Genomic DNA, 13,381 nt, shown 5'->3' on the forward strand with positions numbered 1-13,381 from the left:
TAAGGAGCGTCAAAAGCCATATACTATTTACACGGGTGTTGACCGCGACAACCCCGGTAGTCAGAATTATCCGGACTTCCGAATTAATGAAGTTGTCCTACTACATTTGATTCTTTCATCCAAATCAGTAACAGTACTGGAAATGACAGGAGGCAATTAGAGTGAAAGAGTTTTTATTCCCGAACTACAAGGGCATGTTAAATCATAATGAAATGGCCTTCACATTTTTTTTGCAGCACGCTTCCTGTTGGGTACTAGTGAACATAGGCTATACCCAATAGCACTGTTTTTGGACAGCCATTCCTGACCCATTCCAATAAAAAAAAAAAATAAGAGGCAAGCACTGCACTATCAAGACTTTGAAAGATAGGCTGCCTTGCAATAACAACTTGAGCAGTGTAGCAAGTCCTGTAGAAATACTTCTGCGTGGCACTGCCCCGAAGCATGAAACCATTATGTGCAAGAATGACACTGATGTGTATAGCACATTTTGTTCAGTGCACAGGACATTCTTAGCACCGATTTCTCCACAATATGTGGAACAGCTAACATATATAACACAGTATCACAGATCATTATATTTTGAAGAAGCTGCTATCTGGTGACCAGAGCTCATGTGGGACAATTGATCACTTGATGAGGTCCTTCGGCTGATGACTGCGACGGTAGCATTGCTAGACACAACACAGCACGATCAATATGCAGCTGAAGTCAGTTATGAAATTCTTACAGTTCATGAAGATGTCAAACTAATTTATCCCTAGTGGTCTATGCGTGATTTCAAGTTCAAACAACAAAACAGAACATGCACAATAAGACAATGGTGTGCTAGAAGTACAGATTACATGAAGCAGGTTATGACATTCATCACATGATTTGCAGTGCAACCCATGGAAACAGTAGATGACTAGACTATGCCAGATGCATGCTGTATGATAATGAACCCGAATGACCTGGGGCACAGCTGAGACACCAGCTGTTGAAAAGCAATCAAAGTTTCACAAAATAGCTCATCTCCGAGTTTTTCACACCAGAGAAATATTCCTTCAAAATGCCCTCACCTTAGGGCTCAGTGCTTCCATGCATTGAACGTTTCCAGTGGATGGGGCTCCCGGCGAGATCCGCCCGCCCGTGCAGGGGTCAGTGGTGCCGACTCTCCCTGGCCTGTGGCGCGCTCAGATCTGAACACGTTCCTCGACATAAGTTCATTGATGATGGGCCACGGCTTTTGAATAATTTCAGCTGGCAGCCGCAGTGGGTTCCACGAGTTTTTCAGGTTTTCCTTACGCACGCTCATGGAGGGAAAATTCATCGTAGTCTTTTCTCCGGTCTCTAATGTGGGTGTCTCCGTATCCTTTGCGGTGGTCATAACAGTGGTCATCAGAGGCTGCGCCTGAATCACCAAGAGAGAAAGGGGAATGGGGGAGGGGATATTTGTCAAGTTTGTTCCTTTTCAACACACTGTTGCATGTGGCTTCTTCCTGTTCTCCTAAAGCTTAATATCACATGTCAGCAAAGTACAGCCCCACTGGAGAGCTGAGCTTCTCCACTGAGGATGAGTACAGTGCCCATAATTAATGCAATAGCATTTAGGCTGTCTTTTTACAAGAAACCCCTGGTTCCTCCCTAACAAAATTGTCCGTTTGGTCGAAAGGGTCTCTACATCATCAACACTGCCAAATTTGAAAATCTGAGGACCAGAATGCAGTGAAAGCTCGTTGTTTTGAACCTCAATAATTCGAATTTTCGGACAATTCGAACTACTCTACTTGGTCCGGCCAAGCTCCGTACAGATCTGTGTATAAAAAAGCCCGTTAATTCAAAAGCGAGTCGGTTCCGCTACGGATAATTCGGATAATTCGAACTATGCGCCGCCCCGTCTCGGCGGCTTGGCACACAGCACGTGGCCAAAAAAAAAAATCGCCTGCGCGTACTTAGAGGCTGCGCACGTGCTAAACGGGGACAGAAGATGGAACCAGGTAAAACGGTGGAAGAGTGGGTAAAGCCTAAATGGCGGCGTCACCTGCGCGGCGGGCAGTGGTGTGGGAGGGGGCACGGGTTGGCGAACGCGGTGGCAGCTGCCTACCCTCTTTCCATGCAGCCTCCAAAACTCGAAACTATCGTATTTGCTCGCTTAATGAACCGAGCGCGGATCTTGCCAGCGCGCAAAGCTGTGCCGCCGCCGATAACATCATTTGTTTTTTTTCTATAATTTGAGGAGAGCTCCTGCAGAGGGGTGGGGGGCGTGACGAGGTCGGTGGACTTGGCAGAGCGCCAAGACGTTGTGCACTCTAAGATAAAGCTTAAATATTCGCATTACACACTCGCCACTGTCCTGTTTTTAACCTCGCAGTAAGAAACGCGCGCCTCACCTTCAGGGCCGGTGTTCAGCACGTTAGCGTTATCTCGCCGCCGGCTAGCACAAAATTGCCGGATCTTGTCAAACTGAACGATGCTAAACACTAGCGGCACGAACACGTCTGACCGCATGCGTTTGTTGATGACGGAAGGATGGATGGAGATATATGAAATCTCTACCCTTCAAAAAAAATCTGTTGTAAACGTTTTTTCCCGTGTAATGAACCCATCCCGCAAACTGATGTCAACTTTTCTGGGAAAAAAGTGGATCCATTACGCGAGTAAATACGGTAATTACTCGTTAATTCGAGCCCTGTTAATTCGGAAATACGGATAAGTACCGTTGGCGCGGCGCCAGCCAATGCCCATGAAAGGCTACGACTTCAGACGGGCGCTACAAATTACGTGCGAAAAACTTTTTTTTCCTTTGCGAGTGTCGTCCATCCTTCCACCCATCAGTCGCCAGCGGAACCACGCGGTCAGCCGCGATCACGACGCCGGCTTTTGGCATCGTTCGCCGCAAAAGGCGCTTGCTGCTATTGCGCGTTCCAATGATTGAGTGGCAGCAGACGGCGTCCGCCCCAATCGCCCATGGCACGATAAGGCGAACATAGCGAAAACGAGGCTTGCCCAACCGGACAAGCGCTGGCACTCTGCCAAGTTCGCTTCCCCCCTATGATAGAGCTAACGTCAAAAGGACGCTGCACAGCTTTTTGGCGCACTGCCAAGAAACGCGTTGTGGACCGTGAGGGTGGGAAACGAAGAGAGGCATTAACGACTGACACTTTTTTTTCGTTCACATTTTTAGGCAAAAATCGGGTGTGGCTGGGTTCCTTATGCGACTGGGTTCGTTACCGAGTAAATACGGTACATATGTCGTAATGCAAATGGTTCTTATCAGTTTTTTCGAGGCCATTCGATAATTCGAACATCGGATAATTCGAACTTTTTTCCCGGTCCCGTGAAGTTCGAATTAACGAGCTTTTACTAGTACCTTCCATTGGATTTATCATATAAGATTTTACTAATCAAACCCAATGTTAACCTTAATCCATCCACTAACCTACTTTAACACACCCACTAATCCACCTTAATCCGTTTTCTGAGGTGGGCCTACTTCCAGAATTTGCTGGGCCATATGGCATTTTCTTCACGAATGTGCGTAAGAAGACAACAATTTTTTTTCTGAAGAGCGTTACCTCTTGCTACTTACGTTTGTCAACACCACATCTGTCTGCAATGAAGGTCCAATTAACAGTCTCCACATGACCACACTACAACACATAACACTGCGCACATAGCGCCTCAACTATTACCTATACTTTTGATCAGTTATATACGTGCCAGTATAGCGGCCTTTGAATTGGGAACAACCCCTCCCCCAACGGGAACGCCATTTGCATAAAACTTGGGGGACACCTGTTTGAAGTGGTGTCAAATGGCTTGGCATGTTCCCGAGGATAAAATGACTAGTTGAGATGAAACCCATAATACGTGCGAGATTCACAACTGCAACCTTTCCGCCCTCAAATGTGCATTCCGAGGACCTTCAGACGGCCATTACGACCGAACCATTTGTCGCAGGGTGTCCCGGATGGTGTCAAACGATTTGTGTCGTGATGCACACGTATGTAAAATTAACCAATACAACGAGGAAATATACCGGCAATAGCGAAGATGGCTGTAAATCGCAATAGTAGTGCAAAATCCAAGAGGTAAGTGGCGCTGCTTGCGTCTTAGAAGGGATGTTTCCGGAAAAGAAACATCCACGGATGTTTGGATTTGGTCTTTTTCACATTTGCTGAGCACACCGATGCAAACACTTGAAGCTCCCGTAGCTACCGATCTTATATCGAATACTGAGGCAGTGTTGGTGGAGTAACTCTTTTTTTATATCTGTCACTGTACATGGGACACTCTACAGCTAACTAACTGCATCACCATCGTTGAATGTTTGACAGCCACTTAAAAATTCAGTCTGTGCCAATTGGTTAGGAACCCAAATGCAGAGGCACTAGCTGCATGACAGCAGCTAACCTGCCCTTTTTGTTTCATTACCTCTAATGAAACTGCATACTAACCATTGCAAATGTAACTGCAGTGGAAAAAGAAATATTCGAAAACTTCGACTTTAAATGCCGATTCGTAACTGTTCCAAAGCAGAAACAAGTGTTTGGGCTTGATTTAACGGCGGTGGGAGCTTTGTTGCAACAAACGCAGTCCGCGGCAACTGCAGCAGTGTTTGCCGTTTTAGAAAGCTAGCACTCAGTGCACAAGTTCTCTGCAAAGGCGTCACAGTTTTCGTGGTCAGAAAGTGTCCACGGTGAAACCTGAAAGACTGAGGCTCCAAAGGCTTGGAAGGTACCGTAAAAACCGGACTATAGGTCGGACCGGAATATAGGTCGACCCCCTAACTAACCAATTCTAAAAACGAAAAAGATCTTTTTTCAATGGGAAAAGTACCGAAAGACATCCTTACTTTGAAACAAATGCGACTCGAGATGTTGGACAATGGTGACAGTATTTAATTTCATTTAAATGCTGCTTGTATATACACCCGGCAAATTTTTTTAACAATATCGCGCACCAATCGGCCCGCGTTTGTTTGTTTCTTGCACAGGCAAGTACGGCGCCGTAGAGCAAAGCCCTCCTCTTCATGAATCGCCGCAACCAGGATGGCGAGCCTTTGAATTGCGCCCTCGTGAGTCTAGAGGCACGCGCGATCTCTGCCGCTTTCACGCGGATGCATTCGGCAGTCACAGGCAGCGATCTTGCTCGCAGCGCAACGTTTCCTTCCTATTCTCGATACACTACTGTCTGCCCACGAAATGTTTTCTTCTGGTTGCTGCAAGTTGTAATACGCTGCTTCTGCCTCCGCCAGTACTGAATGCTCTTTTCGGATACTCCAAATTAGAGCTGTACCGACAGGTTCCCGTGAGCTTCCTCGTACTCAATCGTGTTTTTCTTGAAGGCGACGGTAAATTGCCGTTAGCTTCCGCTTTGCATCTACTAAAACGCAAAATGGCACCACTGCTGCTGATGGCGATGGAGGCTGTTGACTTCAGCCACCCATTGTTGCAAGACTTCCGTATTTTTTCCGCCAATGACCGGTATATAAGACGGGGGTCGACTTTTCACCATGGTTTTTTGAAAAACAGTTCGACCTATATTCCGGTTTTTGCGGTATGTGAACGCCATAGCTAGGCTTCAAAGGGAAAGGAATAACGCAAGAAGAAATGGAAAAGTGAAAATCAGTCTTAAAACAGCCCTAGCACTTTCGGTGAAGAAACACTAGCAAAAGCCTCGACCCTCTTAATCAGCAACAACTTAGCAGGGTACCTCTGGGTCCACACGCACCCCGCACTCAGAAACGGCCGCCACCACCATGTGAAACAGTGCACACCCTTTAACACTTATAAACGCCCAAACAGATCCTGGACAATGGTGCTGAGACAACTACAACACGGTAGCACAACAGGAGTGTTGCCACACGAAGAGGCGCCGAGAAGAGAAGACTCTTAATCCCTCTTTACCACTTCCTTATCACTGAACTGCTTTTGAAGCAATTTTGGAATGTTGGTGGCTCGGTTGATAGGGGTTTAACGTCCAAAAGCAACTCGGGCAATGAGAGATGCCGTAGTGAAGGTCTCCGGAAATTTCGACCACCTGGGGTTCTTTCAAGCGCACTGAAGTCGCACAGTACACGGGCTTCCAGAATTTCGCCTCCATCGAAATTCGACCGCCACGGCCGGGATCAAACACGCGTCTTTCGGGCCAGCGGCCGAGCGCCATAACCACTCAGCCACCACGGCAGCTCACTTTTGAAATGTGTAGATGTATGTATATACACAAAATTGAAGCCTCCATAAACATTCGGTTTTCACATTTTGCATTTTAGCATTAAACCACCCATTTGGGGAAACTAGTACTGTTCTGATAGTGGATAACGAACGCATTATTTTAGTGCATGTTCTGCGCCAAACTGAGTAATTAAATTATGGGTTTTTTTTTATGCCCCTTCGGGCTACTTTCTTTTGAAAAATGTCATCCATCACACAAGACCAAAGTACGCCCTTCATGAGGATAAATTTTGTATTTACGTGCTGCAAAGTGGTGTATTTCGCAGTATAATACTAAAAGAATGTTTTCTAGGCATGTATTAGAAAATAATAAGAAAAATCTGGTATTTTATGCTTTTCTTCGTTAGGAGAGTTCACTTCCGAAAGTTATAACTCCTTTTCTAACTGTATGAAAATTACAAAAGTTTGCGCAAGTGCACTCTATAGTATTATAATATATTAATAAATCAATATTGAAAATGTCATTCAAATCAGACAAGTGCTCCAAATTGTTACTTTTTAGACTCTCAATGACGTAAAAATACTCCCAGACTTTAATGTTCCTTCTCGGAAAAACGAGAGATCAAAAACTTGGTGCCTTTAGCCTCTCTTAAAGAAGAGAATGCGATAGCATTTGGAAGTTTGTCCACTGCCAAATGTTCCAAACATCCTCCTAAATCTTCGAAGTAGGCCCACCCCAGAAAATGAATTGGCATGGATTAGTGGGTGGATTGATGTGCATTAGTAGGAATTAGTGGTGGAATAATTAATGCATGTTTGTGGGGGTTATTGAAATGAATTCATATGGATTGTTAGGGATTAATGCGTGGATTAAAGTGGATTAGTTGGGGATTACTGGATGGACCAAGGTGGAAGAGTGGGTCAGATCAGTATAACCACACATGATACCGTATTTACGAGCATAATTTGCACCATCACATAATTTGCACCATCGCATAATTTGCGCACCCTTAACTTATCACCCGGGTTTATGAAAAACATTTTTCACTCGCATATTTTATGCACCGCGCTGCGCTAGACCACCATCATGCACGCGGGCTCAACCCTATGGCTCTACCCAGTAGCATTCGGCTATTCCGCGTGTGTTGTTCGGAAGGCTTTTTTAATCTTTTGTGCACTGGGCGTTCATGGTGGTGTCAGAGGCCGCTGTTACAATCGTGGCGGCACCAGCGGCATCGCCACTCGGAACGGCCAGCAGCGTTTCTGGGGAGGATAAGCAGCTGGTAGAAGAGCCAACATCGCTGTTTGGCTGATGCATGTGACTCGACTGCCGGCTGCGCTTTTCTTGGTGGCTCTGACGGCTTGTGTTTGGTTGTTCGGTCGTGTCTTACGATGGGATATCACAACTATACGGCAAGTTTCAAACTGCTTGTCAGCGCCTTATCACGGCGCGGAGCGGCGAAGCCAGCGAGAATAACCGCGTGCGCACAAGTTTGCCCATAGACGACAATCATTGTGTCGGCAAAGTTGTGCGCATGTGGCTATTCTCGCTGGCTTTGCAGCTCCGTGCCGTGATAAGGCGCCGACAAGCAGTTTGGTCGATGCTCACGCGGCACAGTTAAAGAATTGTGTGGTGTGATAATTGATTAATTGATTCGCGCTTGCTATCCAGGACGAAGTTGCGAAAGCAAACTTACGGAATCTGGAACTACCGAACAATTAGCAGGGCCGCAAGCGATGACGCTGTTTTAGCGTTTTATTCAGCTTCATGCATGCACCTTCATGCCATCCCGCAAGGGGGGAGGGGGGTGGGGGGGGGGGTGCGCGGCTTTTCATTTAGAGTGAACTTTTTTTCGGGGGGCGGCCAGCGTGGGGATCAGGCACTGGTGCTGACGTATACGCAGCAACATACACTATATATTGCACGTTATGACCTTTGTGGAGTTTTTTAAGTCGCGCTCGCAAAATTCCCGCGTAATTTGCACACCCCCCTTCTTCGAGCCCTAATTTCTGAATAAAGAGTGCACAAATTATGCGCGTAAATACGGCAATCCAATGGAAGGTACTTGAACCTTCTAGTCCTCGGATTTTCAATTTTGGCAGTGCTAAAGACACCATGACCTTCTCGACCATCAATTCGTTAGAAACCGGATGGCGTTTGCACCTCCACACTGCTGTCCATATAGCTCGCAGCACCATAAACATAAAAGCCTGCAGCTGCAGAAATGTGTTGTGTATGCCAGACGAACGCGGCTCAGCGACCGCAGCACAAAGAAAACCTGAACGGCTAGCGCCAAAGCATCAGCAGTGCCGTGGCCGGCGCGGGCGAGTGTTCAGGCAACAAAAACCTGCTACGGCATGCACCAGAGCACGGGTTCCACCAGTCTCGTGCACTTGCCTTTTCTCTTTTCCATTGCTTCACAGCTCTCGTAAATTTGCAGTAGTGTGTTGTACTCACTATGGGCAGACTTCTACCAACGAGGAGCAATGTCAGCCAAGGACTCTTCGTTCAAATTACTGTATTTATACGATTGTAAGTCGACACGTATGTAAGTCGATCCCCCCAAATCGCATGTCGGGGAAAAAAAATGTTGACGCGAATGTAATCGACCCATTGCATGTCCGAAGACAAAAACTCCGGTGGACGTACTCAAAAAAGAAAATCTACTGCATAGATAGGCTATTCATCCTCACTTGAGTCATCTTCAGTAGTACTGCTGTCTTCGTCGCCGCTGCGGTCCCACAGCACATCGTCCTCCATGGAAAGCCCGCACTTCCTAAATGACCGCATCACGACATTGCGTGGTACGGCCGCCCAAGTGGAAATCACCCGCCCGCACACAGCCACCAGGGCGGCTCTCTTCACGCGCCCCGTTGGCGTAAATCCCCACCCTTCCGCCACCAGCCACTCGTTATACTCACGCCGGAGCAAGCCCTTGAATCGCTTGTTAATGCCAACGTCTAGCGGCTGCAGCTGCCCAGTCAGACCACCGGGAATCACCAGCATATCTGTATGTTCTTTTCGGAGCTCTGCCTTCACTTTCGCGGTAAGGTGGCCGCGAAATGAGTCCAGCACAAAGAGGTTCGGATTACAATCTATGAGGGATGCCTCTGGCCTCAAAAGCCACACGTGACGGTACCAATCAATAACTAAGTCGTCCGTCAGAAAGCCTTTTTCACTCATTCGCACAATCACACCTTTCAACAACATTTCCTTTCGCATAGCTTTTCTTTTGAAGACTATGTACGGTCGGAGCTTTGTGCCATCTGCCTAGCATGATAGCATAACAGTGAACCGAAGTTTCTCATTTCCTGTCGAGAAAAGCTTAACTTCGCGAGCTCCCCTCACGCTCACTGTTGTCTTGCTCGTCATGTCGAAGTAAACGGGAGACCGGTCCGCATTGCCGATTTGGCCGAGCAGGTATCGCCGCGAGTCGCGTAGCTTGAGGTAGTGCCTATGGAAGGCGAGAACTTTCTCCTCGTAAGCAGCAAGCAGCTTCTGGCATACCCTAGTACGCTGACGAAGACGGAAGCCAGCCCTCTTCATAAATTTCGGAGCCCAAACCCTGCTACCTTTGAAGTCTGTTCGGGATATCCCAGCTTCTGCAGCGAAGAACCGGCTTTGTTGCATGATCATTTCGAATCTCACTAGAAGCTGCCGATCACTTATTTCGGTAACACATGCTGCAAGCTTGACCTCCAGCTCCAGAAAGCGTTCGGACTTCGGCCCGCGGAAACCTCTTCGCTTGGAGTCGCAGTCGAAAATTCTGTCTCCCTACTTCCGCCACTCCCACACCAACCGTTCAGAAACGTCGAACTTCCGGCCCGGCACGCAGTTGTTCGTTTCTTCGGAGTAAATGATGGCCTCCCTGTTGAACCTTGCACTGACTGAGCGCTGAATGCTTTTCGAACAGGTCGAGTTCATGGCAAAGCACATGGCCGGCAGTCGAGTCAAATGCACCAACTCCAAGCACCACCAAACAAAAAGTGATCAGTGTCGGGGCGTTGGCTCTTCCAGCAAACATCGGCATTCCCCAGAACCGCCGCCGTTATGCCGCCATATTACACAACCAACTGAAATAACAGCTCTTCCATCAGCTAGCGACACTCCCGGGTGCTGGCGCAGACTCCGCGATTGTTCGACCCTTGCTTAACTATCCTTACTCCCGCGAGTGAGATGACATGAAATTGGTTTTTGGGGAAAGGAAATGGCGCAGTATCTGTCTCAAATCTCCGCGGAAACCCAGCCATAAGGGAAGGGATAAAGGAGAGACTGAAAGAAGAAAGGAATCAAGAGGTACCGTAGTGGAGGGCTCCGGAATTATTCTGACCACCTGGGGACCCGCCTTCGCGTTTCGCCTCCATCGAAACGCTGCCGCCGCGGCCAGGTTGTAAACCGGGTACCCTGATCAGTAGCCGAGCGCCCTAACCCCTGAACAACTGCGATGGGTAATGGTTTGCGCAGTAAAAGTAAAAAATGAAGAATCCTTGTCGAAAAGCCCGTGGAATACCTGAATGCTACGCTTGGAGCCGTAGAGCAAACAAAAACTTGTAACCTCGCAGTAGCATCCCTGATAACCGTTTTTCTTGCTTTTATTAGCATTCGCAGGTTTCGTTTAGATTGTAAGTCGCCCCCCCCCCCCCACACACACACTTCGGAACCTTAAATTTAAAAAAAAAAAAGGTCGACTTACAATTGTGGAAATACGGTAACCGCTGCGGATGCAGAGTCGTTAGAATTATCAGAAGTTCTCCCCCACTGAAATACACAGGGCTATGAAAAAGACCTGGGCATCAGTTCGAATTAACAGAGTTCGCATTAACGATCTTTTACTGCTTTTACACAATTGTAAGTCGAATCAAACGTAAGTCCACAACCCATATCTCATATCAGAAAAATGACTTGGAGGTCACTTAAGCTCCGTCCTTAACAGTAGAACGCAATAGCATTATCCGGCTGCCACCGCTTATCATTAACCGCTATCAGCTGCCCTATGCAGGCGTGAAACCGAAAATGTCACTGGACTACTCGTCCACACATCGTGATCGCTGCTGCAAGTCCCACAGCAGATCGTTCTAATGTCATGCTCCAGCGAAATCCTGCACTTCGCAAACATCTGCACTATGAAAGCACGTGGAAGAGCTGAAAATTTTGCTTCCCTGTAGAAAAAGACCTCAATTTCACCTTTGCTGTCTCGCCCATGAAAACTGGGGCTTCCTACGTTCTGTGGATTAAATAAAAAAAAGCACCTCTTGGTGAATCAGGGGGGGGCCGCCAATGGAGAGCACCACCGCTAGAGCGAGCAAAAACGCGGCTGGAAGCGATGGCATGGTGGCGAGAAGCCAAAACAAGAGGGACCATGCTCATACTCGCTCATGCTCATAATGGCTCATACTCGCGGCCATCAGCCTGTCTGTCTGATGTCACGCTCTTGCGCCATTGGTAGTTCACTGCGCATGCGCAAGGTGGCGCCACCTGCGCACACGGTGCGCCCACGCCAGACGCCTTGCAGCTGTCGACCCGGGTGCCGCGCAACCTCCCTCCTAGACGCTTGCGTCAATGGAGTCCCAGAATGCGGGCAAACGCAAGCACACTACTCCCCCAGCTACACTGCGACAGAAGACCAATGAGCGAATGCGTTGGCATCGGCTTAATGCTTCGTTCCGTCCATCTGTCCCTTTGCGAAATCTATCGCACTATAGCCATCAATCAAATGACATCAACTCTATAAGAAAAAAATCCTTGAACACGGCGGGATTCGAACCACCATCCTTCTGTTCCGGAGCCGAGCGTGCTATCGATTACGCTACTTTCTGCAAGCGCATATGTAGTAACAACTGTGTACTTAACACCTTAACTACACATCAGTGACACAAGCAGCAACACCGCGCTAAAGGCTTTTGCCTCACCGCACTTTAGGTCAACAAAGGGCCCTGAAGGGAATGAATTTTTTTTTCCACAAAAAACAATTTTTTTTTGTTATTTTCACACAAAAAAAATCAAGCCAGAACTAACTGCAACTTGACCACTCCTATAGAAATGTGCAGAGACTCACGGCTGCCCAGGCTAGTTGCTGCTTCAGAACCTCCCGTTCCTCGTTTAAATCGAGCGAGGCCACAGCGGTGGTCAGGGTGCCAAGCAGGCGGCGCACCACAAACTGCTCGCAGGGACCCAAGGCAGCTGGCACCTTGTTCTCCATGACATCCTGTAGCATCTGGTAGATATCCGCGAACTGGGGGAGCTCCAGACCATAAACCTCCGTGGGATCGGCGAAGGGCTGCCGCTGGCACGATTCCACCACCTGCACAAAGACAGCATGCAAAGAAGAAGGGACCAATGCAGGCAAGCCGACAGAGGGTGAATGCAGGCCTTCCAATGCTGACACATTACTGCCACCTCTCTGGAATGACGATTTGATTCTAATGGCACAATGGCAGCTTGGTCATAGAGCACTACCTTGGGAGTGCACAAAACGGGCGTCAATAGAGAGTAAGACACACCCACAAAGAAAATGACAGCTCATTAAGCCTGTGTCACACTGCGGAAACACAAAAGTGACATCGGCAAAACACTTTCGTCAGCAAGCCATTAACAAGTTGCTGAACCAACTCATTCCCTAACATGTCACACTACACAAGCAGCAGAGAAACAAGACAGGCTGCTGTAGTATTGCCTCAGTATGACAGCTTTCGGGAACCAGCACTAGGAAAAAACAACGTTCGTAGACACAGTTTGGCCTGCTCTCCGGCTGGGCAAATTTTCTGGCACCAACGCACCAGCCAAAGCACGCACTTTGTGGTGACTGACCCCTTTCGTGCCTTTCCCGATTGCAAGCATTGTTTGCAAAGCATTTCCTTTCGCCGCATTGTTGTCTGCGGCGGTGCAGCATCTTGCAGGCATGCAAATTTCCGCGGTGCAGCATCTAGCAGGCATGCAAATTGCGGCGGTGCAGCATCTTGCAGGCATGCAAATTGCCGCGGTGCAGCATCTTGCAGGCATGCAAATTTCCGCGGTGCAGCATCTAGCAGGCATGCAAATTGCGGCGGTGCAGCATCTTGCAGGCATGCAAATTGCCGCGGTGCAGCATCTTGCAGGCATGCAAATTTCCGCGGTGCAGCATCTAGCAGGCATGCAAATTGCAGCGGTGCAGCATCTTGCAGGCATGCAAATTGCCGCGGTGCAGCATCTTGCAGGCATGCAAATTGCGGCGGTGCAGCATCTT

At 48.1% G+C, this 13,381-nt stretch overlaps 1 protein-coding gene across 1 annotated transcript in view; it reads right to left on the reverse strand.

The window, feature by feature from the left end:
• The window catches only part of LOC144099329 (uncharacterized), a 47,171-nt gene that overhangs the window by 9,666 nt on the left and 24,124 nt on the right, over positions 1–13,381 (reverse strand). The window contains exons 5-6 of the mRNA XM_077632549.1: positions 12,215–12,460; positions 1,062–1,393 (exon numbers count right to left, since the gene is read on the reverse strand). Of these exons, the coding sequence (XP_077488675.1) occupies positions 1,070–1,393; positions 12,215–12,460 (570 nt within the window). The 3' untranslated portion in view covers positions 1,062–1,069. The remainder of the gene's footprint in view (positions 1–1,061; positions 1,394–12,214; positions 12,461–13,381) is intronic.

Source organism: Amblyomma americanum, chromosome 7 (assembly GCF_052857255.1).
Source record: "Amblyomma americanum isolate KBUSLIRL-KWMA chromosome 7, ASM5285725v1, whole genome shotgun sequence".
Taxonomy (NCBI): Eukaryota; Metazoa; Arthropoda; class Arachnida; order Ixodida; family Ixodidae; genus Amblyomma; species Amblyomma americanum.